Source organism: Suncus etruscus, chromosome 10 (genome assembly GCF_024139225.1).
Source record: "Suncus etruscus isolate mSunEtr1 chromosome 10, mSunEtr1.pri.cur, whole genome shotgun sequence".
Classification (NCBI taxonomy): domain Eukaryota; kingdom Metazoa; phylum Chordata; class Mammalia; order Eulipotyphla; family Soricidae; genus Suncus; species Suncus etruscus.
In genome coordinates, this window is record NC_064857.1 from 83,521,829 (window position 1) to 83,547,569 (window position 25,741).

The window sequence follows — 25,741 nt, forward strand, 5'->3', positions numbered from 1 at the left end:
TTCTCAACAGGAAGATGATTTGAAATGGGTAGAAGAGAATGTGCCTTCTTCTGTGACAGATGTGTAAGTTTTTCAATCATCATCACAAGAATCTAATTTCAAATGTATCTCTTACTGAATTTGTTGGAGACCATACTAATGAGAATGTTCATAGTTAACTTTAGAATTAAAGTATTAGGGCCAGGGCAAGGGCCAGAGCAATAGTACAATGGATATGGTGTTTGCCTTGCGCACGACTGACACAGTTTTAATCCCTGGCATCCCATATGGTCCCGACCTAGTTAGGAATGATCCCTGAGCATAGAGTCAGAAGTAAGCCCTGAACACAGCCAGGTATGTCTCCAAAACAAATTTTAGGACCAAAGAGGTAGTACAGTGGGTAAGGCACTTGATCCATATACACTGAACACGGGTTTGATCCCTACATGTCCCCTGAGCCCAACTTAGAGTGAGTGATCCTTGATGTATAGCCAGATATATGACCCCTCCCCCACAAAAGAAAAGCAACAGGGGCTGGAGTGATAGCACAGCAATAGGGTATTTGCCTTGTATGCTGTCAACCTGGGATGGACCAGATTCAATCCCCAGCATCCCATATAGTCCCCTGAGCCTGCCAGGAGTAACCCCTGAGCACTGCCAGCTGTGGCCCAAAAACAAAACAATAAAAACTTAGATTAAATTAGACTATTACATTTAAAAGCGATAAAAATAAAGATTAGAGGGTCAGAGCAATATCACAGTGGTAGGGAGTTTGCCTTGCATGAGGCCTACCCAGTATGGACCCAGGTTCGATCCCTGGCTTCTCAATGATCCCTCGAGCCTGCCAGGAGCGATTTCAGAGTGCAGAGCCAGGAGTAACCCCTGAGCACCACCAGATGTGGCCCCAAAAGAAAAAAAAAACAAAAGATTAAAAATTGTGTACAAAATGGAGCCGGAGAGATAGCATGGAGGTAAGGTGTTTGCCTTTCATGCAGGAGGTCATCAGTTCGAATCCCGGCGTCCCATATGGTCCCCCGTGCCTACCAGGAGCAATTTCTGAGCGTGAAGCCAGGAATAACCCCTGAGCACTGCCGGGTGTGACCCAAAAACCACACACACAAAAAAAAATTGTGTACAAACAAAACAAATTATTATTTGTCCAGATGACATTACTAATCAAAAAACTTATTCGTGGGGCCGGAGAGATAGCACTGCGGTGTTTGCCTTGCAAACAGCCAATCCAGGACCCAAGGTGGTTGGTTCGAATCCTGGCGTCCCATATGGTCCCCTGTGCCTGCCAGGAGCTATTTCTGAGCAGATAGCCAGGAGTAACCTCTGAGCACCGCTGGGTGTGGGCACCCCCCCCAAAAAAAAAAAAACAACTTATTCTTTCTGTAAGCAATGTTTTTTCTTATGTACTAATTAGCAGTATAACTAATACTTCCAGTCTCCTTCAGCCATTTTTATTAGATCGTTCAGTTGAATTAGTAAAGTTGCACATCTTTATAAATTAGAAATTTACAAATAAACAGCTGGCTGATCAGGAGATTTTGTTTTGTGAACCTAGGGTTTTGAAAGATGGTTTGTTTGAGGAAGATAAGTAATCTTATGTTAATGGTTGAAAGCATAGGATTTGGGGTCGGTATCCTTGAATTGTAGGTCCAATTCCAAAATATACATATTCTGAGATTCCATTTTCCTCCATTAAGAGAGAGAGAGAATGCATTGACTCTAGAACCTCACACATTTAAGACATTTCTGTCATTGAGCCAAATATCCCCAAATGGGTATATTTTTATTTTTATTTATTTATTTATTTTTGGTTTTTGGGTCACACCCGGCAGGGCTCAGGGACTACTCCTGGCTTCACAAGCTCAGAAATCGCTCCTGGCAGGCTGGGGGAACCATATGGGATGCCGGGATTCAAACTGATGACCTTCTGCACGAAAGGCAAATGCCTTACCTCCATGCTATCTCTCCGGCCCCATATTTTTATTTTTTATGAATTGTTTGGAATAGAGGCTAGAGAGCTAATATAGCAGAATAAGACATTTACCTTGCACGCAGCCAACCCAATTCAATCCCCAGCATTTCATTTGGTCCCCTGAGCCTCTTATGAGTGAAATTTTGTTTTGTTTTGTTTTGGTTTGGTTTTGGTTTTTGGGTCACACCTGGTGACACTCGGGTTAATCCTGACTCTGTGCTCAGAAGGCCTGTTCGGGATTGGCCACATGCAAGTCAATTGCCCTACCCCACTGTGTTATTGCTCTGGCCCTTATGGTGATTCTTAAGTGCAGAGTCAGGAGTAAACACTGAACACTATTAGGTGTGGTCCCCAAACCAAAGATAAATAGAAGTATGGAATAAATAGCACATAACTCAAACAAATTAGTCTAGCATGTATAAGACCTTGGAGACAATCCTTGCCACTGGGAGTGTGGGGTGGGGCTGGGGATTAGATTTAACTTTGAATCTATATAATGCAGGACATATTTTGTCTGTACAACCCCCAGTTACTGCTGCTTGTTTTTTATTTTATTTTATTTTATTTTATTTTATGTTTTATATTTATGCTCTCTTTGGCTCTCATAGCACTTAATGAGAGTCAAATCTTAACTATTAAAAACTTTAAATTGCATTCAATCATTTGAGCTGCTTATGAGTTTATCTTACATTGTTCAATTTGATGTTTATCTCTCTGCAGAGCTCTTCCAGCTCTTCTGGATTCAGATGAGGTTAGTAAATAAATCATGTACATATAATGTGGTTCTGATGACTTTATCAGGGATCATTAGTTACATATTCTGGGAGATTTTATTTGATTCAGTAGTGATCACAGGAAGCTGTTTTAGCTAAAGATGTATGAGACTAGAAATAACTGATATGAGGACTGAAAGGTTGAAGGAACTTCTTATCTGTATATGTCATTATTTTTTGTGGTAGGGAGGGTACTTTGAAGCAGTGTTCGGACAGTCTATAGGAGCTACTCTTAACAATACTTGGAGATCTAAACTGCTTGAACCTATTGATGCTAGATGTTGCAAATCAGCCCCTGATGAGGTTGATTGATGGAGGGATGGAGGATGAGGCCTTTCTCCTCCAGCTCGGACCACACGTCTGTTACCCTGTCTAGCCGGCCATTCTGAGGTGAATGCAGCGGGAAGAAAGCCAACAGGCAGTCAGGCTTCCGAAGAAAACAGCTCTTTATTCCATAAAGAGGCCGAAGCCAAAAGGCCTAAGAATAGGCCCTAGGAAAAAAAGCCCCTCACCTTCCACATACCCTTGCTTTTATGCCCCAGAATCAGGTACCACCCACTGGTGGGATCAAATACCACCCAATGGTGGGAGCAGAATCAGGTACCACCCTAGGGTGGGAGCAGAATGCCAGGTCACACCCTAGGGTAGGGCACAATCACCGATCAGGGTAGGGTCAGTAACATAATAATCCCATAAAAATGTTTACATACACAACACTAGGGACCAGAAGGCCTTATATGATTATCCTGCAAATTTATTCCTGCCTCTCTTTGTTGGATTTTTTATTTCCTGGATTTCAGACTTTCTCTTTTTTTTTTTTTTTCCTCATTTCATGAAGAACATCTTTTCTTACTTTCCTAATATCATACAAAGGATGTAAGTTATTATTTTCTTTCTAATTTTATTTTACTGAGAATTCAATATTCTTGTTTTATACATAGGATTGCTTGGGAATTCACGGGCTACTCTTCTCTCTCTCTCTCTCTCTCTCTCTCTCTCTCTCTCCTCTCTCTCTCTCTCTCTCTCTCTCTCTCTCTCTCTCTCCTCTCTCTCTCTCTCTCTCTCTCTCTCTCTCTCTCTCTCTCTCTCTCTTTTTGGTTTTTGGGTCACACCTGGCAGTGCTCAGGGGTTACTCCTGACTCTATGCTCAGAAATCGGTCCTGGCAGTCTCGGGAGACCAAATGGGAAGCCGAGATTAAAAACCACCGTCCTTCTGCATGCAAGGCAAATGCCTTATCTCCATGCTATCTCCTCGACTCTTAAGGGCTACTCTATAGTACTCAGCAACCAACCTTTGAGTTAACCGCCTGGTCTTAAAGGGTTCTTTTTAAGTTTGCTTTGTTTGTTTGTTTGTTTTTGATTGAAATTATATCCAGTGATACTTGGGGCTACCCCTGACAGTATGAGGGTAACGTGTGATCTCAGGGATGAGCCCAGGCTTTTCATGCAAAGCATTAATCTCTAGAACTATTTGATCAAATGTAATTTAATTAAATTATTTATTTGAAGACACCATTCTTAACAGTGTTTGGAGGACCATACACTGGCAGGGATTCAAGTGGGCTTCCTGTATGCAAAGCAAAAGCCTTTGAGCCCTTTCCTTGACCCTGTCAAATTTTATTGAGTTACATATTCATTATGATGTATCAGGATTTTTTTGTTTGTTTGTTTTTTTGGGCCACACCCCTTTGATGCTCAGGGGTGACTCCTGGCTAAGTGTTCAGAAATTGCCCCTGGCTTGGGGGGACCATATGGGACGCCTGGGAATCGCCGCAGTCCTTCCTTGGCTAGCACTTGCAAGGCAGACACCTTACCTCTAGCGCCACCTCGCCGGCCACGGATTTTTTTTTTTATATACAAGATAATTTATCTGATATTTTCTTATAATCTCAATGTTGCAGTAAAAATGCTTGTGACTAATTTTTTGACTAGATCTTGTTAAATTTCTGAATCGGCACTGTACAAGTAGTTCAAGTACAGGTTAAGGTTGCCTTGAATTCAACCCTGCTTCAACTTCCAGCAATGCATGTGGTCCCCGGAGCACAGTCACTAGAGTGATTCCTGAGTATTGTTGGTTTGAGTATTGTTGGGGGGAGTCCCTGAGTATTGTTGGGAAAGCCCCTTCCCCCAAGAAAGATAATAAAATGTATTCCTGAGTCAGGCGATGTACAATTTTGGTAAGGATTGATCTAAGCAGATATTTATGTAATCATATTAACTTATTCTAAAATATTCAGTTCCTTTTGATGTCCAGAAGTGTAGAGATTTGATTCAGTTAATTGTAAATAATTGTGTGTTTCTTTGTGGGTGGTTAGAAGCTCTTGTGCAGGGGCTGGAAAGATAACACAATAGTAGGCGTTTGCCTTGTACACAGCCAACCTAGGAAAGACCTGGGTTCAATTCTCAGCATCCCATATGGTCCCCCAAGCCTGCCACAAGCGATTTCTGAGCACAGAGAGAGCCAGGAGTAACTCCTGAGTGCTGTCTGGGGTGGCCCATAAAACGAAAGAAAGAAAAAAAGAAAGAGAGAGAGTAAGGGAGGGAGGAAGGAAAGAAAAGAAAGCTTATGACGCTGGAGAGATAGTACAGAGGGTAAGGCTGTCTACCCAGCTGACATGGGAACTATCCCTAGCATCCTATACAGTCCCCTGAACATGGTCAGGAGTAGTTCCTGAGCACAGAGCCAGGATTCAACCCTGAGCATTGATAAGCCTGGTCCCAAACAAAAACAAAAAAAAAAATAAGAAACTCTTGTGCTAACTAAATATCTGTGGAAAATCTGTGTTCATTACTTATGTAGAAGCTATTCAGGTATCAACCATTAAAAATAAATATACTGGGGCCGGGCGGTGGCGCTAGAGGTAAGGTGCCTTGCCTTGCCTGCGCTAGCCTTGGACGGACCGCGGTTCGATTCCCCGGTGTCCCATATGGTCCCCCAAGCCAGGAGCAACTTCTGAGCGCGTAGCCAGGAGTAACCCCTGAGCATCACTGGGTGTGGCCCAAAAACCAAAAAAAAAAAAAAAAAAAGTGAATATACTTCAAATAAATCTTTTTTCCCCTTCTAGGAACGAATGATCACACATTTTGAAAGATCCAAAATGGAGTAAAGAGAAAGAGTTGAGGAGGAAGATGGCTGTATCTAGGAAGACATCAGTTTCTGTGTCAGTTGTCTATACTCTGTGGGATTAAAGGAGGCAATGACACCTCATGTTTGGGATTGAAGCTAGTGAAAGGTGTAAGAAAAAGGAGATAAAAACAGAAACAAGTCCATCGGATGAGGAAAATCTGCAAGTTTCTTATTTACAGTTTGATGCCCAAATTTCTCCCACACCCTGACATGGATGTTTATTCAACTTATTGTGTGTTGTTCCTGAACTTTCTATAATGTTTCAGTTGTTTAATCTGACAAACTAAAAAGTTTAACATCTTTTAAAGAACTACGACATCAAAACCATAATATGTAATTCCCAGGCAACTGCCTGTAAATTTTATTTATTTAGGGAGTTACATACATGATGGGGCAAATTGTTAATTATCTTTCCATTTCCTGGGTAACTAAGATTACATTTTGCAAAGGTACCTTTAAGGAGAGGTGTGGGGAGGAGAGTCCTGCATTAAGGAGCCATGGTTCTATTGATGATTAAAAAAGGAAAAAAAAAAAACTGTTACAGAATGATTCAAATCATTTTTAAAAAAAGTAAAATCAAGTGCAATTTTGTTTACAAATGGTGTATATTAAAGATTTTTCTATATCAGATGTACTTTAGAGAGAAATATTAGTTTAACTCTTTTGACATCTGTTACTGTGACATATCCCATTGCTGGCAATGCGGTGCATACTCCAGAACTTTTAACCACTGTTTTGTAAGCCTCCAGGGGCAATGTTTTGGAGTGCTCCTGTAGGTAATGCTTTGTTTACCTTCCTGCCTTTCACCAGGTGTTACTGATGCTGAGAAGCACTTTATATTTGAAGTGCTTGTGAATGAGCACCCTGTGTAAGGGACTACGAAGCTTCAGAAGCAGGAGCTAATATAAAGGAAACGGGTCCTTCTGGCTTAATTTAAACAATTTTTCCGGCATGGAAGTGGTATGGAGACCCTGGATTGCTGCTCATCTTTTAGGATTGACCTTGTATCTGGTACTGGTTTAGAAACTGTTAATGAGAACCAGAACAGTAACACAGCAGGTAGGACATTTGTCTTGCATGCTCCCAACCCTGCTTCAACCCTGGGTATCCCATATGATCCCCATGAGCCTGCCAGGAGTAACCCTGAGTACCACCAGGTGTGACCCAAAAACAAGACAAAAAAAAACTTAATGAGAGAGATCACAAGGTCATGGGATTCATGTGAAACATTATTTTTTGCCTTTCCGAGATTTTTGTTCTACATAGAATAGAAAGTTCATGCCACTTTTTAATATTAAAAAATTTTAACAAACTTATATTCCTCTCATTTGTTTCTCATTCCCCCCCCCCCCTTCCCCTCCCTTTTGTTGTTGCTGTGCTGTCTGGGCATCTAACACTTGGTTATAGTGTTCTCATATTTGATTGCAGTGTTGACCAGGGATCATACATGGTTAGTGGCAGTGCCATCAGGATCACTTTCATGTGAGATGGGGCCATTCTGGAGATTGAACAGAGCTTCTCATTCAACCACTGGACCACATCACAAAGCTGTTACATTATAATTTTTTAAAGACTTTCTCTAAAATTTGTTCCGTCAAACCCTTATAGGAATATTTCTTCCATAGGTTTTATTTATCACCTTATTTTCTGTTAAAACCAAAGACTACATGATCACCAATCTTCCCTACTCTTACTTGCAGGGCAAGTGGTAATATTTATGTAATATTTCACTATTGGGCCAGAGCAATAGCACAGTAAGTAGGGCGTATGCCTTGCACACTGCCAAACCAGGGATCAACCCCTGGAATGATCTCAGTTTAGAGCCAGGAGTAGTCACATGTAAACTCCCCTGGATGCGCCCCCCCCAAAACAAAACAAAACAAAACAAAAAAGTCACCCAGGCAATAATATTTCCAAAGAATATTTGACAAACTAGTTATAATCTAAGGTTAATCCATTAGCAAATAACTGATTTCACTGTCCTTTGTGTCCTTTCATGAAAACTTAGCAAGTGACAATAGTTTGCTTTAGGATATTAGCCAGATATATAAAGGTTTACTAGGAAAATTATTGTTTTAAAGAATGTAGGGTAAAAATTTTGTAACCAAGATAATTTTTTTCTTATGATTTCTTACAGTGATTTGTTATGTAATCTTAGAACAGGTTCAGAGAAATAGTATATTGCCCATTTTTTCTTTAGAATTAACATTGTTTATTTTGTTCTTGATCTGCCTAGAATTAAATGGCCCTCAAGCACAGCAACTGGTGATTCTAAAATTTTAAGGTGTTCAGCTTCTATAATGAAAATTAGCCAGAGCACAAAATTTATTTATCAAATTTATCTGTTTTTAATATTTGAAAATAAAAAACTTGTTAGATGATCAAAGAGTATTTAGGACGAGGGATGGCAATGCATTTGTTCATTTCACCAATTCCTAGCATCAAAAACCACAAAATCAAAGCTAGATATTTAGTAAAGATGGGGCAAAATTCCTGTTTCACTGATCATAGCTTTATTCCTTTTTTAATTTTGAGACAAAATGCATTTAAGTGCCATACCTCTGTTTCATGGAGCAGGGAGAATATAAATATACTTACATGTATTATATAATATATATATAATTTTTGCAGGGCTCCTACGTTTAAAGTATGTAGTCCTTGGGGACCAAAATTGTTGGACACCCTCTCACCCACCCACCCACACATGCTAGTGGCATTGGTGGTTCATTGGGTTTCTGTAAGGATCAAGACCATTTAATTTAGAGGGTGCCCTCCCCCTGTGTGCTGTAGCCACTCCCAGCAATCCTGGATTCAAAACTCTAAGATGCTCATGTATAGAGCCTACCTCTGAGCTGTCTCCCTGGACTCTGAGTCTATATGTTCTTTAATAGTTTTGTATATTGGCAGAACTCTAATAACTTCTAGTGATGCTGGAGAACTTGCAAGACAAGTTTTTTTTTAATCTGCATTATCTCTGGAATTCTTGAGACTATGTAACTTCCTCAGAACTGGAGAGATAGTACAGCAGGTAAAGTGCTTACGTTGCATTGGCCTTCCTGGGTTTGATTCTCAGTGTCATCATATCCGGGTCCCCAAACACTCCTAGAGTGAGCCCTGAGCACAGAACCAGAAGAGAACCACAAATATAACTGGGTGTGCCCATACATACCAAAAAATAAGTTTTTCAGTGATCTTGATGTTGATCTAAAGCCACTAACCTCAAACAACCTTTAAAATTTAAGTACAGGGAGCTGATGCGATAGTATAGGACATAGGGCATTTTCCTTGCATGTGGCTGACCAAGGTTCAATTCCCAGCATGGTCTCCAAGCATCACCAGGAGTAACTCCTGAGCATTGCCAGGTATGGCCCCCAAACCAAAATAAATAAAATAGAATATAAGAGTCTGGAGACTCTTATCTACAACAGGTAGGACGCTTCCTGTGCCTGCAGCTGATCTGGGTTTGATCTCCAGCATCCTATGTGCTCCCCCCAAGTCCTGCCAGCAATGATCCCTGAGCACAGAGCTTGTAGGGAGAGGCCCTGAGTGAAGCCATGTAGGCTCAACATCGATGAATACTTGAGGAGGTCCCTGAACTAGTTCACTCGTTTCTTGACTGTCAAGCATTATGCAGCACTCACAAAGCTAGGTATGCATGGAACACTGCCACTTTGCAGAAAAAAAGAAACCAAGACTTGCAAAGAGAAAACTTCTAAATTTACTAAACGACATCTTTGTTTTTAACTAAACGTTAAGCATCATGATCACAAACATGCTTGGAGTAGGGATGCAGTAAGTGGCACATGTTTACCCCATTCGCCATCATGCTATGCATTCCTCAAATTAAGATCCTTCTCTAACATCGTGAAACCTGAGATGACCCGACCACAGGAAGTCCTAGGAAGCCAAGCAGGTCTTGTGTTGACTTTCCTGGAGGACCCCGTTGAAGTCTGGCCGGAAGGGGCGGGTCTTTGCGCCGGAAGGGGCGGTCCGGACCAAACCGGAAGTCCGGTGCTGAAGATGGCCGCCTCGCCGCGGGTCGTGTAACCGGGTGAGCCTTCCCCTTCTTCCCTTCGGCCGGTTCTGGCGCCAGGACCCGTCGGCACTCTCCGGGGGACTAGACGACGGCCGCGGCTCTCCGCCTGCCGCCATGCACGACGCCTTCGAGCCTGTCCCGATCCTAGAGAAGCTGCCCCTGCAGATCGACTGTCTGGCCGCCTGGGGTGAGCCGAGGGCCAGGGCGGTCTCTCTCTGTCTCTGTCACTGTCACTGTCTCTCACTCTCTCTGTCTCTCTGTCTCTCTGTCTTCTCTCTGTCTCTGTCTCTCTGTCTCTCTCTCTTTCTCTCTCTCCTGCAATGATCAAGGGTATTGATTATTGCTGATCAGTGATCAAGCCAATGTATTTGCCACTTCTCTCTCTCTCTCCCTCTCTCACTCCTCTCTGTCTCTTTTCTCTCCTCTCTCTCCCCCCTCAGGGTTCATGGTGCTCTGCTGGGGCTGTTTAGAGGCCCTCCCTTTTTTGGTGCCAATAGTTCAAGGTGAAGTTCACAGCCCCACAGGCCCCTAACTTGTCCAGATGATGGGTTTGTGCTGTCTTGTAGTTGAGAGACAGAAAAGTCCCCCAGAGAAGCATTGAGCCAGCTGACAGCATCTCCTCTCCACCCCTTTATTACTTTAACCTCAGGGTTTTCCTCATTCTTTATTTACTTGTCATCCCTAGCTATGACAAGGGAACAACTCATTGTTGTTACTCTAAAGTCTAACGCTAGGCTCACTGAGTAATCACTTACTTCCATTGCCAGCCGGAAGAGCATTTATTCCTAGGACATAAAAATGTCCTAAATAGGACATAAAAACGGTATTAGGACTGTCTGTTTATTTTCTTTCTGGGGCCACACCGAATGATGTTCAGGGGTTACTCCTGGCTCTGCACTCAGAATTTACACCTGGCAGTACTCCGGGGACCAAATGAAATGCCAAGTATAGAAAGAACCCCGGTAGGCTGTATGCAAGGCAAAAACACCTTACTTTTTGCACTACTGCTCCACCCCAGCATATTCTTCCTTAGATTGTTTCCTGCTAAAAGCAAGGGCACATGTCTCTCGGGTGCTCTGGAATTAATAATTCCAGGGGTTAGCAATGTTATGCTCTTATTTACAAGACTAATCAAAAATGATTTGGGGCTGGAGAGATAGCATGGAGGTAGGGCGTTTGTCTTGCATGCAGAAGGATGGTGGTTTGAATCTGGCATCTTATATGGTCCTCCGAGCCTGCCAGGAGTAACCCCTGAGCGCTGCCGGGTGTGACCCAAAAAACAAGATGATGATGATGATGATGATGATGATGATGATGATGATTTAAGTCTTTCCTGTTAACCTCCAGGTCCTCCAGAAATTGGAGGGAGGCAGGGAGGGTAAGGAGGAAAGGAAACGAAGGGGGAGAGAGGGGGGAGAGAGGGAGGGGACAGAGAGAGTCCTGCTTTCACCAGCTATGAGGAGAATATCTGCATTATTTGGAGGCTAGGGAGCAGAGAGCTGGAATATAAAGTTTGCGTTTGGGAACTCTGGGTACAAACCCTTGGTAGCACATAGTCCCCTGAGCATCCTAACCCTGTCCTCGCACTGTCAGGTATAGTTCAAGAAAAAAGGGGAAACTCTCCATTTTATGTTAAGTGCTCTTTGTAAATATTAAAATTTGAGAACAATAATTAGGACCTGAGACTACACAATGAAATTCATTCCACTATTTCTTCATCAAATATATATTTGATGCAGGACCATCTCTGCTAGGAATTGAAAGACAAGGATGGTAAGAAATATAGACTGGGATCTTAGGACACAGTGGAGACAAAGGCCTATGAATAAATCTTGGTATAAATTAAATAATGCTAGAGACATAGGCTCCCTATTACAGGGACAAATGTGGGGGAAGTGCCCCTAACTCAGAGGTCTCAAACTCAATTTACCTGGGGGCCGCAGGAGGCAAAGTCGGGGTGAGGCAGGGCCGCATAAGGGATTTCACAAAAAAAAAAGTAAGCGAATAATCGCGAATACTGCAATATTTGAAGGCCGGCTGCGGACCACAAAATGTTGTATGGAGGGTTGCAAACAGCCTGCGGGCCGCGAGTTTGATACCCCTGCCCTAACTTATTCTAGGATGCAGGCTTCAAAAAGATGGCTATAGCTGTTTGTCATATTTGATAAGCTTGTCAGAATTTAAAAGTTTTTGTTATATATTTGTTTTGCTTTTGTGCTTAGTATTGACTCCTGAATGGATTTGGAGACATTATATGGTGCTGGGGATCAAACCCAAGTTGGGTACATACAAGGCAAGCACCCTACTGTTGTAGTGTTGCTCTAGCCCAGGCATTTGTTGTTGTTGTTGTTGTTGTTGTTGTTTTAGGGAGGGGAGAGCACATCCAATGGCAATCAGACATTACTCAGCAGTCACTCCTGGAAAGCTTTGGGGACATATGGGATACTGGGGATTGATTGGACTTGGGTATGTCTTGGTATGCACAGCAAACACCTACTCACTATGCTATTGCTCAGGCCTAATCCATGCTTTTGTTTTGACCCATACCTCTGGCTCTATGCTTAGAATTACACCTGACTTTGTGCTCAGGAACAACACCTGGTTGTGCTCAAGGGACCATATGTAGTTCTGGGATTCTAACCACCACCACAACCATATGGTAGACAAATGTCTTAACCTTTGCATTAGCCAGTGATGGCTAACCTTTTTGAGCCTGCATGCCCAAACTGCCACACAAAACCAAAAGTGCCAGCATGTCAATTAAACCTTAATAACAAGATTTTACTATATAAAAACTATGTGGCACGTGCCACATATCTTAATTATAGACCTTCCTGCATGCCAGCTGCAAGGCCTTCACGTGTCACACATTCACCATCGCAGGCTTTAGCTCTCTGGCCTTGTCGGCATTCTTGACTCTAGTCCCCTTTTTGGTTTTTGGGTCACACCCGGCCACGCTCAGAGGCTACTCCTGGCTCTATGCTCAGAAATTGCTCCTGGCAAGCTCGGAAGACCACATGGGATGCCAGGATTCAAACCACCGAGCTTCTGCATGCAAGGCAAACGCCTTACCTCCATTCTATCTCTCCGGTCTCCGCTTGTGAACTCTTAATGTATATATCAACCTCTCAGCAACTCTAGTTTTTACAGTAAAGATTCCCTGCACCTCTAGTCTTTAGGAACACTGGTATGAAATGGTAGGTAGCTTTTTGTTGTGCTTTAATTATCTATCATATTAGGATGAGTGTCCATTGCTTCCAAGGATGCTGTGGTAGGTACTGAAAGCAGTAGGAGTCTTTTCAGTCTTCAGCAGCAACAAATGTTACCAATTATTATTTCTTTTATCTACTGCAAAGTTTCCCAAACTTACTTAACCTACTGCTCCCTTTTCATGAAAAAAAAAATAAAAGGACTGTGTATCTGGAAATCTATCTTTAAATGAACACATCAATATTACAATGGGTTCAGACTTGCCTTGCTTATAACTGACATGAGTTTAATCCCATATAGTTCGAGGATACACACCAAAATTGATCTCTGAGCACAGAACCAGGAATAAGCCCTGAGCACCCCAGAGTGTACCCCCCAAACAAAAAAAAAGATGAAATTTCAGATACCCATAACATTTATAATAAATAAATGAACAGCCACTCCCTCCCTAGGATATTATTGCCCACCTTGGGAAAGATTGTCTCCACTGTGCCCAAAGATGGAAGGTTTTATTCAGGAATATCAAGGGACACAAATCATGAGTGCTAGATAGTATTTGAGCTGGAAGATGCCATAAGTTATCTGGGAAATAAGGCCTTGAGAAACAATAGATATTTGATAATAAATGTATTATAAGCGTTTCAATAAAAATGAAAAAAAATGCAGTGCTTTGGACTTTGATTTTCTGTTTTGGTAGTACAAGTTCATGGGCCTTTTAAGTTCTAGCATGACATCATTGAAGAGTGAGAGCATGTGAGGCTCAGGGATCCTGGGGAGATGCTATGGCAAGGCTACTTCATGTGCAGAGGATAATTTGAAAGATCTAGATCATTATCTTCCCAAAATTCAGGCCCTGAATCAATAGCATCAACATCACCTGGAAACTCACTAGTGCAAACTTGCTACTCATTTTCACAACTTCTGAATCAACCTGAGAGTAGGGCCAATGAGTCTCTATTAGAAGACCCTTCAACATTTCTGACACACACCAAACTAGGAAATACTGACATAGCCTGTCATTTATAAGATCATTGTAGAGACACACATATCACCTGTATCTCCCTCTCTGAAAATGTGTACTTTCCTACTTTCTTGGGTTTATTTCACATATCCATACACCCATTTAAAGTATGCAGTATTACTCATGTCCATTTCCTCACAGGCCTACCTGCCCTATACAGCCATTCATCTTTTGTCTTAGAACAGGGGTCTCAAACTTGCGGCCCACGGGCTGTTTGCGTCCCTCCGTACAACATTTTGTGGCCCAAGGCCAGCCTTCAAATATCGCAGTATTCGCGATTATTCGCTTACCGAATAATTACAATAAAAATCGCATTAGTAAGAAAAAATCGCATTAAACATTCACATACCCCGAGCAGTTCCGTTTGGGGTATGCAAATGTTTAATGCGATTTATTTTCTTACTAATGCGATTTTTTTTATTGCGAATATTCAGTAAGCGAAATCCCTTATGTGGCCCTGCTTCACCCCGACTTTGCCTCCTGCGGCCCCCAGGTAAATTGAGTTTGAGACCCCTGTCTTAGAAGATTTCTGTACATCTTACAAATTTAATATAAACCTGTTTCTGGACATTCTACATAGATGCTGTCATACAGTGACTTTTGCCTGACTACATTGAGCATATGTTTTCAGGTTCATTGTTCATTCCTTTTCATGACTGACTAATCCATACTATGGGTGTTTGTTAATCCATTTATCAGTTTATGAACATTTGGGTTGTTTCACCTTTACCTGTGAAGATTTACATAGTATTGTGTGGTTACATGTTTTCAATTTCACAGATGTGCCATTAAGTAGATTGTTGGGTCATTTGATAACTCTGGTCTGTTTTTGTTTTGGGGCCACACCAGCAGCACTCAGGGGTTACTCTTGGCTCTATGCTCAGAAATCACTCCTGGCAGGCTCGGGGGACCATATGGGATGCCAGGAATTGAACCCAGGTCCATCCTGGGTTGGCAACCTGCAAGGCAAATGCCCTATCCTTGCTCAGCACTCAGGAATTACGTATGGCAATGCTTGGAAGACCATATTGATAGACCATATGGGATGCTGGGGATCAAACCTGGGTCAGCCGTGTACAAGGCAAACGGTCTACCTATTGTACTGTTGCTCTAGTCTTGTAAACACAACTTTTGAGAAACTGACAAAACTAGTGTACAAAGTGATAGTACCAGTTTATATTCCTTTTAACCGTTTATGAAGGTTCTTGTTTTTTTTTCTTTTGGAAACATTTCTATTGTCTGCTAGGCCATCTTTTTTCTCTTCCTTCCTTCCTTCCTTCCTTCCTTCCTTCCTTCCTTCCTTCCTTCCTTCCTTCCTTCCTTCCTTCCTTCCTTCCTTCTTTTCTTTCTTTCTTTTTTTTTTTTGCTAACTTGGTATAGTATCTATTTCCCTTAAAGTTATTATGCCTTTAAATGGTAACTTCTGACTGGTATATTTAAGAGCAATGAGCTTGATTTCATGATTATTCTCCTTTTTATGATTACATAAATTTTTTATCATATTTTTGGAAGATCAGCTTATTTATGTCTTGTTTAGCCAAATCCTATTATGCTTAGGGGTTACTCCTGGCTCTGCACTCAGGAATTGCTGCTGGCAGCAATTGCTAAGAATGCTGCTTAAGATGCTGCATGCAAGGATACAAGCCCTACTACCAACTGTACTATCACTTCACCTCAGATCAGCTTAATTTTGAAACGAAACAAAACAAAGCAAAAAAAGCATGGAATTTAATTCTCTGAAATGATATCCATAGCAAATGTTTTTGTTTGTTTGTTTTAGACTACACCTGGTGATGTTCAGGGTTTATTCTTGACTCTGTACTCAGGAGTCACTCCTGGCAGTGTTTGGGATACTGTATGGGATGCCAGAGATTGAACTTGGGTCATCTGTGTGCAAGGCAAGCACCCTACCTACTGTGCTATCACCCCACCCCCACCCCAGCAACATTGTTGATTGATTCTCAGACATTTTTCTTTCTTTTTTAAATTAAATTATCGTAAGATACAGAGTTAAAAGTTATTGATACTTTGTTGCATTAAATAATTAACGATGGGGCTGGATGGAAGTGGATGCCATACCAGGCCACGTGGCTCCGCAACCCCCATCCAGCCGGCGGGCCCCAGGCCCAGGTGAACGGCGGAATAACTCACTCACAGGCAGGCATCAGGAAGCATCAACTTTATTCATGCCCTATTCACCACATGTGTGTGGCCTATCTTATAACCTTTCAAGCATTGCTATTCTTAGCTACCCTGCATCTTAATTTCTTTCAGCCATCTTCCTTTGACCTCCATCCTGGTCAAAGACCAAAAGAGGCAAAAACCCAAAAGCCAGAAAGCTCAGCAGGGCAGACAGGGACCGAATCCCCTCGGTCCAAGGCTTATCTAACTTTTTCAAGACCCCTCCCAGGAATGGGCGGGGTCTTGCAGGTAAGGTCACACATAATATCTTGTTCCCAAGACCCCTCCCAGAAATGGGTGGGTCTCAGGTAGCTACACCTAAATCCAGGGTCTCAGATAGGTACACCTAGAATACTTTAGTTTCTATTATAGTGTTCCAACACCCAACCCTTCACCAGTGTTCATTTCCCACACTAGTTTTCCCAGTTACCCTCTTGTCATCTCACCCCCACCTCCAGCCTTTCTTTATTCTCTCTTTCTATTTCTCTCTTCCTCCCTCTTTCCCCCCCTCCTCCTTTTTCCTTTTAGGCATCATGGAATTCTCAAACATTTCTTGACTCTAAACATTCCTTAGCTGTGCTGAAAGCCTATTATCAGACACAGCTTCTCTCCCCCCCCCCCCCACATACTCCCTTGACCCTCTAGTTCATTACAAGCCTAGCCAAAGAAATAGTTGATGATTTCTGAAGGGAAATGATTCAAAGGGCTGTCTTTGCCTGGTGGAGTCCTGCACATGATTGCTTGAACCAGGACAAAGACAAGCAAAAGGAAATAGATTAATTGGGGTTGGAGAGATAGCATGGAGGTAGGGCGTTTGCCTTGCATGTGGAAGGAAGGTGGTTCGAATCCTGGCATCCCATATGGTCCTCTGAGCCTGCCAGGAGCAGTTTCTGAGTGTAGAGCCAGGAGTGGCCCCTGAGCACTGCTGGGTGTGACCCAAGAACCAAAAAAAGAAAAGAAAAAGAAAAGAAAAGAAGAGGGAAATATGTTAATTAACCTTTTACAGCTCTTTTCTTTTACAGAGGAATGGCTTCTCGTTGGGACCAAACAAGGACATCTTCTTCTGTACAGGATTCGAAAAGATGTTGGTAAGTGACAACTTTTCAGAATTGCTGCTCATAAGAAAAGCATGTTTTACCAAGCAGTGAGGGGAAGTGGAGGGGAATCAGACTAGAGGTGCTCAACTTAGTGGTAGAGGGTGGTGGAAGGTCTTGGGCAAGAGCTGGTATACTAACTTTATATATCAAAACCATAAGGTTTAATGTGACTTTAGCCATTTTACATAAGCAAAAAATTTTGTGAGTTTTATGTTTTTATTTCTGTGTGTGTGGAGTGCATACCCAGCAGTGTTCAGAGGTTACTCTTGGCTTTGCATTCAGGAATACCCCCTGGTAGCTCAGGGGAACCAGATGAGATGCTGGGGATCAAACCCAGACTGGCTGCATGCAAGGAAACTGCCATATCTGTTGTACTATCTGTCTAGCCCTCCTAAAAGAAATTTTTAAGAGGTTTTAATAGGGAGCTAGAGTGATAGTCAAAGCAGGGAAGACTTTTGCTGCATGCAACCAACTTTGGTTCCATCCCAGGCATGCTTTTAGTCCCCTGATCTCGCCAGGATTGATTCCTGAACATCACCGGGTGTGGCCCAAAAACAAAAGCCAAAAAGTTTTAATAGGCAATAGATAATTGAAATCAGTGATGGCTGGGCCATTAAAAGGTGATTTAGGGCTAAGGTAGTAATGTGAGAAAGTAGGAAGAAACAGTTCAGAATCTCTAGGATGTTTTAAGACTATATTCACACTATTTCCATCTAGGAGATGGTGTTGGGTGTTCACTTCTTGAAGGTTAACTGCGAAATATTAATTGAGCGAATCAGATATTTTTTCTTGATTGTTTTGGGGAATGGAACATGCCCAGTTATGCTCTGGTATTAGAGCTCTACTCTCAGCATCACTCTTGGTGGGCTCAGGGGACCATATGGGCGCAGGGATCCAATTCAGGACATCCACATGCAAAGCAAATGAACACCCTACCGACTGTACTATCACTGTAGCCCCAGAAAATAAGATTTTAGTGTAAATGGTATAATAGGGAAGAAATTAAGAAATGTTGATTAAAAAGCTCAATTTAACGTAAAAGGCATAGTTTGAGAGAGAGGGGGTGGGGGACTGGTTTGAGTTGAGCTTCTCCTTGGCCACATGCCAATGAGTTGGTCTTTCCAGTATCCGTTTCCTCTTTTGTAAGTCATATGTCTCACAAAGTTATGGTCATGTGAGATAATATGCCTGAAATGACTTCAAGAAGTAGGACTCTGATCAAAGTCTCTTTGTTACTAACAAAGTAGAATAATAACGAAGTATCTGGAATGTGTTTTTCTAGAATTTTCTCTACTAGTGAAAAAAGTACTTTGTTCCCTTTTCCTAATTTTATTTCTTGTCTTATATGGAAAAATTAATGTTAGACTCTTTTATCCTGGAACTATAGAACCTATAGAAATCTGCTCTTACTGTTAAAATACATTGAACTATGTGAAACTCATCATTTAGTTACATAGATACAAAATTAGATTTAATAACTTTCAACCTAGTATATATAATTTTCTGTAGCTAAAAGCAAGAGTAGAAATAGTTTTTTTGGTTTTTTTTGTTTGTTTTTTGATGCCTAGAATATGGATAGCATTGGGGAAAAGAGCATCTTGTATTGGAAATGAAAAAGATTTTTCCTTCTGTTTATCTTAATTAACTTCATTGGCTAGAAACGTATAAATTAGACTACCAGAAGACAACAGATTTAGAAGAGGAAAAGACAAGTTTATTACATGTACACTATACATATACTTTAAAAACTCAATGATGCGTACCCTATCTCACCACATAATCACCACATATTTTATGCCTTTATTTTTTTTCCTCTTTGCAAAAAAAAAAAGCGGGATTGCTATTATATGGATCTTTGTTTTTCTTTTGGAGCCACATCCAGTGATGCTCAAAATTTATTCCCGACTCTGCACTCAGGGATCATTCTTGGTGGGCTCTGGGAACCGTATGTGATGCTGTAGATCGAATTTGGGTCTGCCATATGCACAGTATACATCCTAATTAGTATACTGTTACTCTGGTCCCAGAAGATTCATTTAATTAAGTGTTTCAATTTTCCTTCTAATTGGAGTCAGCAGACTTATTCTCCAAAGGGCCAAGTAATAAAAAATTTTAGGTCATGATACTTAATGTGCCTTCTAATCCCTGCTATTGGTAGCAAAGTCATAGGTGATTTGTAAATAAGTGGATATGTCTGTGTTCTAATAAAACTTTTTTTTTCTCTTCACCCATAAGCACTGATTCTTCCCTATTTCCATAGTTTTGCCTTTTCCTAAACTTCATATAAATTAAATATACAGAATGCAATCTTAGAACAGCTCCCTTCATTGAGCCTTGTTTACCAGTTGATCATCCAGGTATTTATTTATTTATTTATTTATTTATTTATTTATTTATTTTGAGTTTGGTTTGAAATCATGTTAATTCTTTTTATTATTTTTTTATTTTATTTATTTTATTTTTTTTTGGTTTTTGGGTCACACCCTATGGTCTTCCAGGGACCCCGACCAGCGGGTAAAGCTGGGGGACCACGTCAGTAATTCGCAATTCTCGAAGAAGAATCCGGCCTGAAATAGAAGAGGGACTGGGAAATGAGACTCGAGACGAGGGTCCGATCAGGAGTCTGTTTAATAAAAGAAAAATTAGACCTTTTATAGACAATGCAAAACAGAGAGAGTAGGGGCGGGGAACAGTAGGAATTGCTGTAATTTTCCACGGGAACATCTTGATTTTCCAAGGTTAATAAGATTATCATCAGTCAAGAGATTTACATTATTTTTGAGCAACAAAGTACAAAATATAATCTCAGCTTGGGCCTTTTGACCCCTGTCTTTACAAGGACATCTTGGAGCCTAGTAACTCCCTAGCTCTAGGCTATTTCTATTTCTTTGGATCCAAGGGCAAGGAAGGCCACATGCAGCTTATAAAAGCACTTTGGCTAAGATTTTCAGAAACTTCATTTTGATTAGTGAGAGGGCTTTTTAATTATTCCAAACAGTCTCCAACAACACCCGGCAGTGCTCAGGGGTTACTCCTGGCTATCTGCTCAGAAATAGCTCCTGGCAGGCACGGGGGACCATATATGGGACACCGGGATTTGAACCAACCACCTTTGGTCCTGGATTGGCTGCTTGCAAGGCAAACGCCGCTGTTCTATCTCTCTGTCTTTTTATTTTTTAACTGAAATGTGTTTATAATCATGGTGCTTAAACAAAGATACTATTATAAGAAAAATTAAAAATAAATCTTCAGTCTATTTTCCTTTTTTCTTCTCTTCTTTTTCTTCTTTCTCGTCTTCCTCCTCTTCTACTTTCTCTTTTTTTTGTTTTTTGGGTCACACCCGGCGTTGCTCAGGGGTTTCTCCTGGCTGTCTGCTCAGAAATAGCTCCTGGCAGGCACGGGGGGGGGGGGGGGGGGGGGGGGGGGGGGGGGGGCGCACCATATGGGACACCGGGATTCGAACCAACCACCTTTGGTCCTGGATCGGCTGCTTGCAAGGCAAACACCGCTGTGCTATCTCTCCGGGCCCATCTCTTCCTCTTCTTCCCCTTCATCTTTTCTTGTCTTCTTTTTCTTCTTTCTCGATCTCTTTCTCTTTTTCTTCTTTCTCTTCCACTTCTTCATCCTCCTTTGCCTTTTTCTTCCTCTTCTTATTTCTTCTTACTCCTCTTCTCACACTTCCTCCAACTCTTCTTAATATTCTCTTCTTGAGTCTCTGGGACTCCAATGATTCCTATGTTGTTTCTGTTGAGTTTATCAAAGACTTTAATTTTAATTGTTCACATTTTTTGAGTAGTTTATTCATTGTCTGATCATTTGCTTTAAGGTTCTTTTCCAATCTCTTCTGCTGTGTGGAGTTGTTCTACATCTCATCCTCCCCCTCACTGACCCCATCCTGAGCTGCTGTTACTCCCTTGGAAAGGCTTTCCATTGAGGTTTTCGTTTCATTTACTGAGTTTTTCAGATCTGTTGTTTGAGTTTGGAGTTTTCAGAGTTCTATCATTGTGGTCTGTTCAGCTTGATCTATGCTTGCTTTGAGTTCTTTGAACATCCTCCATTTTAATACTCTAAACTCCTTATCTGAGAGGCTTTTCAGGTCATCTTCATTCTCTATGCATGGTGTTGTCATGCATTGTTTCCCCATTACAACACTTGTATAGTGGTTTTTACTATGTGCTGTGCTGGGTTTCGTGAGTTAGAAGATGCATGCAGCTGCATAAAGAGGCGGAGGGGCCACTCCTCTGGCTATGGCGTCTTCTTGGCTGTCTTGGGCAGAAATGCAGACAGGGAGCAAGACAGCAGTCTTTTATAATGGCTCTCTGGGTTTGGGCCCTGGAGATTGTGTTCAATGGCATCTTCTTGGTTGTTTTGGGCAGAAAAGCAGCATTCTGATAAAACATAATTTATAGAAAGTTCAGAGAGCTGTGTGTGTATATATATGCTTATGAAGCTCTTGTTTCAGTGTTTTAGCTTTCAGATCCAAAAGGTTATGTGTCTGTGAGATCTTGTTTGTTCAGTAATTTGAACTATGGATTTATCCAATATTCAACAACTGTTATTTTGACACTGTCCAGTGTGCTTAGATTCTGTGCAGTCCAAGGAGGTAAGAGCCTTTTAGTCTTACTCCTTTGAGCCTCAAACACTAATACTATAATAAAGTGATTTATTTTATGTGCCATATTTTATGTGAATGGTGATTAATTAGAAACTTGTAGTTCAAAAATCAGTCTTTCAGCATAGTGTAGTTCTGGTAGTAGACTTGGAGCGTTGATGGCTCCTTGTCCTGTGATCAGTTTTTTTTTTTTTTTTTGGTTTTTGGGTCACACCCGGTGACGCTCAGGGGTTACTCCTGGCTATGCGCTCAGAAGTCGCTCCTGGCTTGGGGGACCATATGGGATGCCGGGGGATCGAACCGCGGTCCATCCAAGGCTAGCGCAGGCAAGGCAGGCACCTTACCTCTAGCGCCACTGCCCGGCCCCTGTGATCAGTTTTTTATGTAACCTTTGACAGGTTAATTTTCCAGTCTTCAGTTTCTTCACAGGAAGTTTAATCTACCTATTACTACTGTAGCATACATCAGTGCTACATCAACAGTTTTTGACTAGTCCTTTTTTTTGAGGGTTTGGGTGGAGGAGAGAGAAGAGTTCCCAATCTATGCTTAGAAGGCCCATGACCCACTCGCTGTGACATCCAGCCAGCTGGGAATGAAGGATGTGTTGCTACTCTGGCCTTGTGATATGGGGACCACTAGAGTCACAGTGATGAGCCTCAAGGATCTTCAGAGCTTTATTCACTGATACTCAGGGACCATGCAGTGTTAGGGAATTGACTGCAGATCCATGCATGTAACCCTAATTCAAGTGCCATTTGCCTACCCTCTGACTGCTTTTTGTAGTGAAATAATTTGCCCCAAAGTCCTGTTCTATAGGGTAAGACATGCCAGATTTTTGGTAGCTTCAGTGAACTTCCATGGTTGGTCATTTCTGCTAATACCAAATGAAGGTGCATGAACTCCCTCCTAAAATTGGAGTTGTAAACTGCTTGGTAAACAGGACTATTTCAGGTCTCTAGCATGGAGGAATCTCAAAAGATTTGTGTATTGCAACATTTTTCATTATAGTTATTTATTTTTCTGTATTCTAAAATTCTGAATAGTTCTTTTCTATTCACAGGTTGCAACAGATTTGAAGTGACACTAGAGAAATCCAATAAGAACTTCTCCAAAAAGATTCAGCAGGTAGGCCCCGGAGGTGTTTGTTCCTATGATAATTGACTTTTGGGAGATCCTGTTAAAACTAAACTTTAGTGACATGACTAAAGTTTATTAGCGCTAACAAATTCTTTGAATTGTCAGCTTTTAGTCCTCTCATATGTTCAGGCATCCCTCTCCATCCAGCCATGTGCTGGGATCCTTTTTCATAAATAGATAATATTATTGCACATAAATATTGTCAGCTCTCTGTCATTGGTGTAGATGCTTTAGTTCCTGGTGCTGATATCATTGTAGCTAAAGTAGTTATTTGCTAAACCTTGTCAGAAATGTTTTGAGTTTAATGATTTTCTCTTTTCCAGATCTATGTGGTTTCCCAATTTAAGATTCTGGTCAGCTTATTAGGTAAGAAAGGGGTTACATTTATATCACATGTGTTCAAAAAATATGAGACCTAATTAATCCTTCAGTGGTCAAGTCAGTAGTAAACTTAACAATGAAACCGGTATGTTGCAAACAAAAAAAGATAAAGTAGGACACATTGGGGCTGGAGTGATAGCACAGTGGTTGGGCATTAGGCTTATATGCTATAGACCTGGGATGCACCAGGTTCGATCCCCAGCATCCCATGTGGTCCCCCGAGCCTGCCAGGAGAGATTTCTGAGCACAGAGCCAGGTATAACCCCTGAACGCTGCCGGCTGTGGCCCAAAAACCAAAAAAAAAAAAAAAAAGTAGGATACATAGTTAATAAGTAAAGACACAAACATTCCGTATAAACTTGAAATTTTCTCCCTAAGGAGTGTCACTTATTCATTCATTCATTCATTCGTAAATCTGGCAAGTATTTTCTAAACCCTACTCCATGCAATTCTTAGGCTAGGCTTTGGGGATAACAAGTTGAATAAAAAGTAGTTTCGGGGGGGGGGGGATAGTTTTTGATTCTGAAACTTAATTTGTGTTATGAATACCAAAATGGCAAAGTAATTAATACCTACTCAGTGAGACACATTGCAGTGAGAATTTATTAAAAAGCATCGTAGGATCTTAGTAACAAGAGGGATCTCATAGTATGGATGATTAAAATTTCAGTAAGAGTAGAGGGTATTATAGATCTAGGGAACAACTTGAGTAGTGGCCCTGAGATCTAGCTTGATGTATATATATTGGGGAGAGTGCCTAGGTATTCAGTGAGAGACAGGTAATTAACTTGGAGTCTTGTTTGATAGCCTTGCTTTTATGGTAGGTAGGGAGTGAATTGCTTTTTGCCAAACAGAGTTGGAAGCTTCTCTCATCTCTCTAGTGTTTAGCCTAGGACACCAATAGTAGAATAATAATAATAATAATTATTATTATTATTATTATATTTGGGGGGGGTTGGGCCACACCTGGTGGTGCTCAGGGGTTACTCCTGGCTGTCTGCTCAGAAATAGCTCCTGGCAGGCACGGGGGACCATATGGGACACCAGGATTCGAACCAACCACCTTTGGTCCTGGATCGGCTGCTTGCAAGGCAAACACCGCTGTGCTATCTCTCCGGGCCCAGAATTATTTTTTTAATACATGTCCCCTTTAAGTCTGTTTAAATATTCAGGGAAGGGGGCAGCAGTCACATATCAGGAAATGTCCTTGAGCTAGTGGCTTCTCAGAAACCGAATCTGGTAGTGAGCAACAATTCACAGTGGGACTGGAGAGATAGCACAGCAGTGTTTGCCTTGCAAGCAGCCAACCCAGGACTTAATGTGGTTGGTTCGAATCCCAGCGTCCCATATGGTCCCCCGTGCCTGCCAGGAGCTATTTCTGAGCAGATAGCCAGGAGTAACCCCTGAGCACTGCCGAGTGTGACCCAAAAACAAAAAAACAAAAACAATTCACAGTGAAGGGAGGTGAGGGAAAAGGAACCACCGAGAACAAATCAGCAGCAGCAACAGTGGCAGCTTCTTCTCGGGCTGAGGCAAGGCGGACTGGGAATCTGTCTTTTCATTTTGGGAGCTGGTTGGCAGCTAGCTGGGGTTGGGGGAATGTTCGGATTCCTGAAGAGTTAAGAATTGAAGGTAAACAGATCAGGAGTGAGAAAGTAAAGGGCTAGAAAAGGATTTGTAAAGTAGTTGTGGCGGGGAGGGGGGGGGGCGGGAAGAGAGGTTATATATAACTGGGAAGGACAATATACAACATAGACATTATGTATATTACAGACGGACATTAGACAGACATTGAGGTGACACATACACTCACGCACAAACATAGACCATAGACAGACACTGAGGATCAATCTCTGGGTTAGAGTTGAAAAGCTGATGCAGGTGGAATGGGTCAGAACACTTAAAAAAATATAAAGCCGACAAGTCAGATGTAAAGGTTTTCCATTTTCTAGGCAATCGTCATTGGTGAGGTAAACTTTACTGAAGAAAGGCTTCAAGGATTAGATTGTGTATAGAGCATTTTTAAAAGCAATCGTAATTTTCAAGTTTAGAAAACGAAGTCATATGGTAATGAGCACTGTAAGAGGATTCTACACCAATGAAGAATCATCTAGAGGGTCTTGAGAATCCAGGTTTCTTTTCTAAAAGCAAACTAAAATCATGAGCATTATGGTATAATGGTGAACTATGTAAAATTGTAAAC

General features: G+C 41.6%; 2 protein-coding genes across 3 annotated transcripts in view; both read left to right on the plus strand.

Annotated features, from left to right (window-relative positions):
• Positions 1–6,510, plus strand: part of TMEM87A (transmembrane protein 87A) — a 44,326-nt gene extending 37,816 nt beyond the window's left edge. Inside the window, exons 18-20 of the mRNA XM_049781550.1 lie at positions 11–63; positions 2,684–2,714; positions 5,802–6,510. Of these exons, the coding sequence (XP_049637507.1) occupies positions 11–63; positions 2,684–2,714; positions 5,802–5,843 (126 nt within the window). The 3' untranslated portion in view covers positions 5,844–6,510. The remainder of the gene's footprint in view (positions 1–10; positions 64–2,683; positions 2,715–5,801) is intronic.
• A 3,349-nt stretch (positions 6,511–9,859) lies between these two features.
• VPS39 (VPS39 subunit of HOPS complex) overlaps positions 9,860–25,741 on the plus strand; it is a 90,148-nt gene continuing 74,266 nt past the window's right edge. For both annotated transcript variants that reach the window (XM_049781510.1, XM_049781509.1), the window contains exons 1-4: positions 9,860–10,086; positions 17,334–17,399; positions 23,081–23,145; positions 23,481–23,523. In XM_049781510.1, coding sequence (XP_049637467.1) covers positions 10,014–10,086; positions 17,334–17,399; positions 23,081–23,145; positions 23,481–23,523 — 247 coding nt within the window. In that variant the 5' untranslated portion in view covers positions 9,860–10,013. The remainder of the gene's footprint in view (positions 10,087–17,333; positions 17,400–23,080; positions 23,146–23,480; positions 23,524–25,741) is intronic.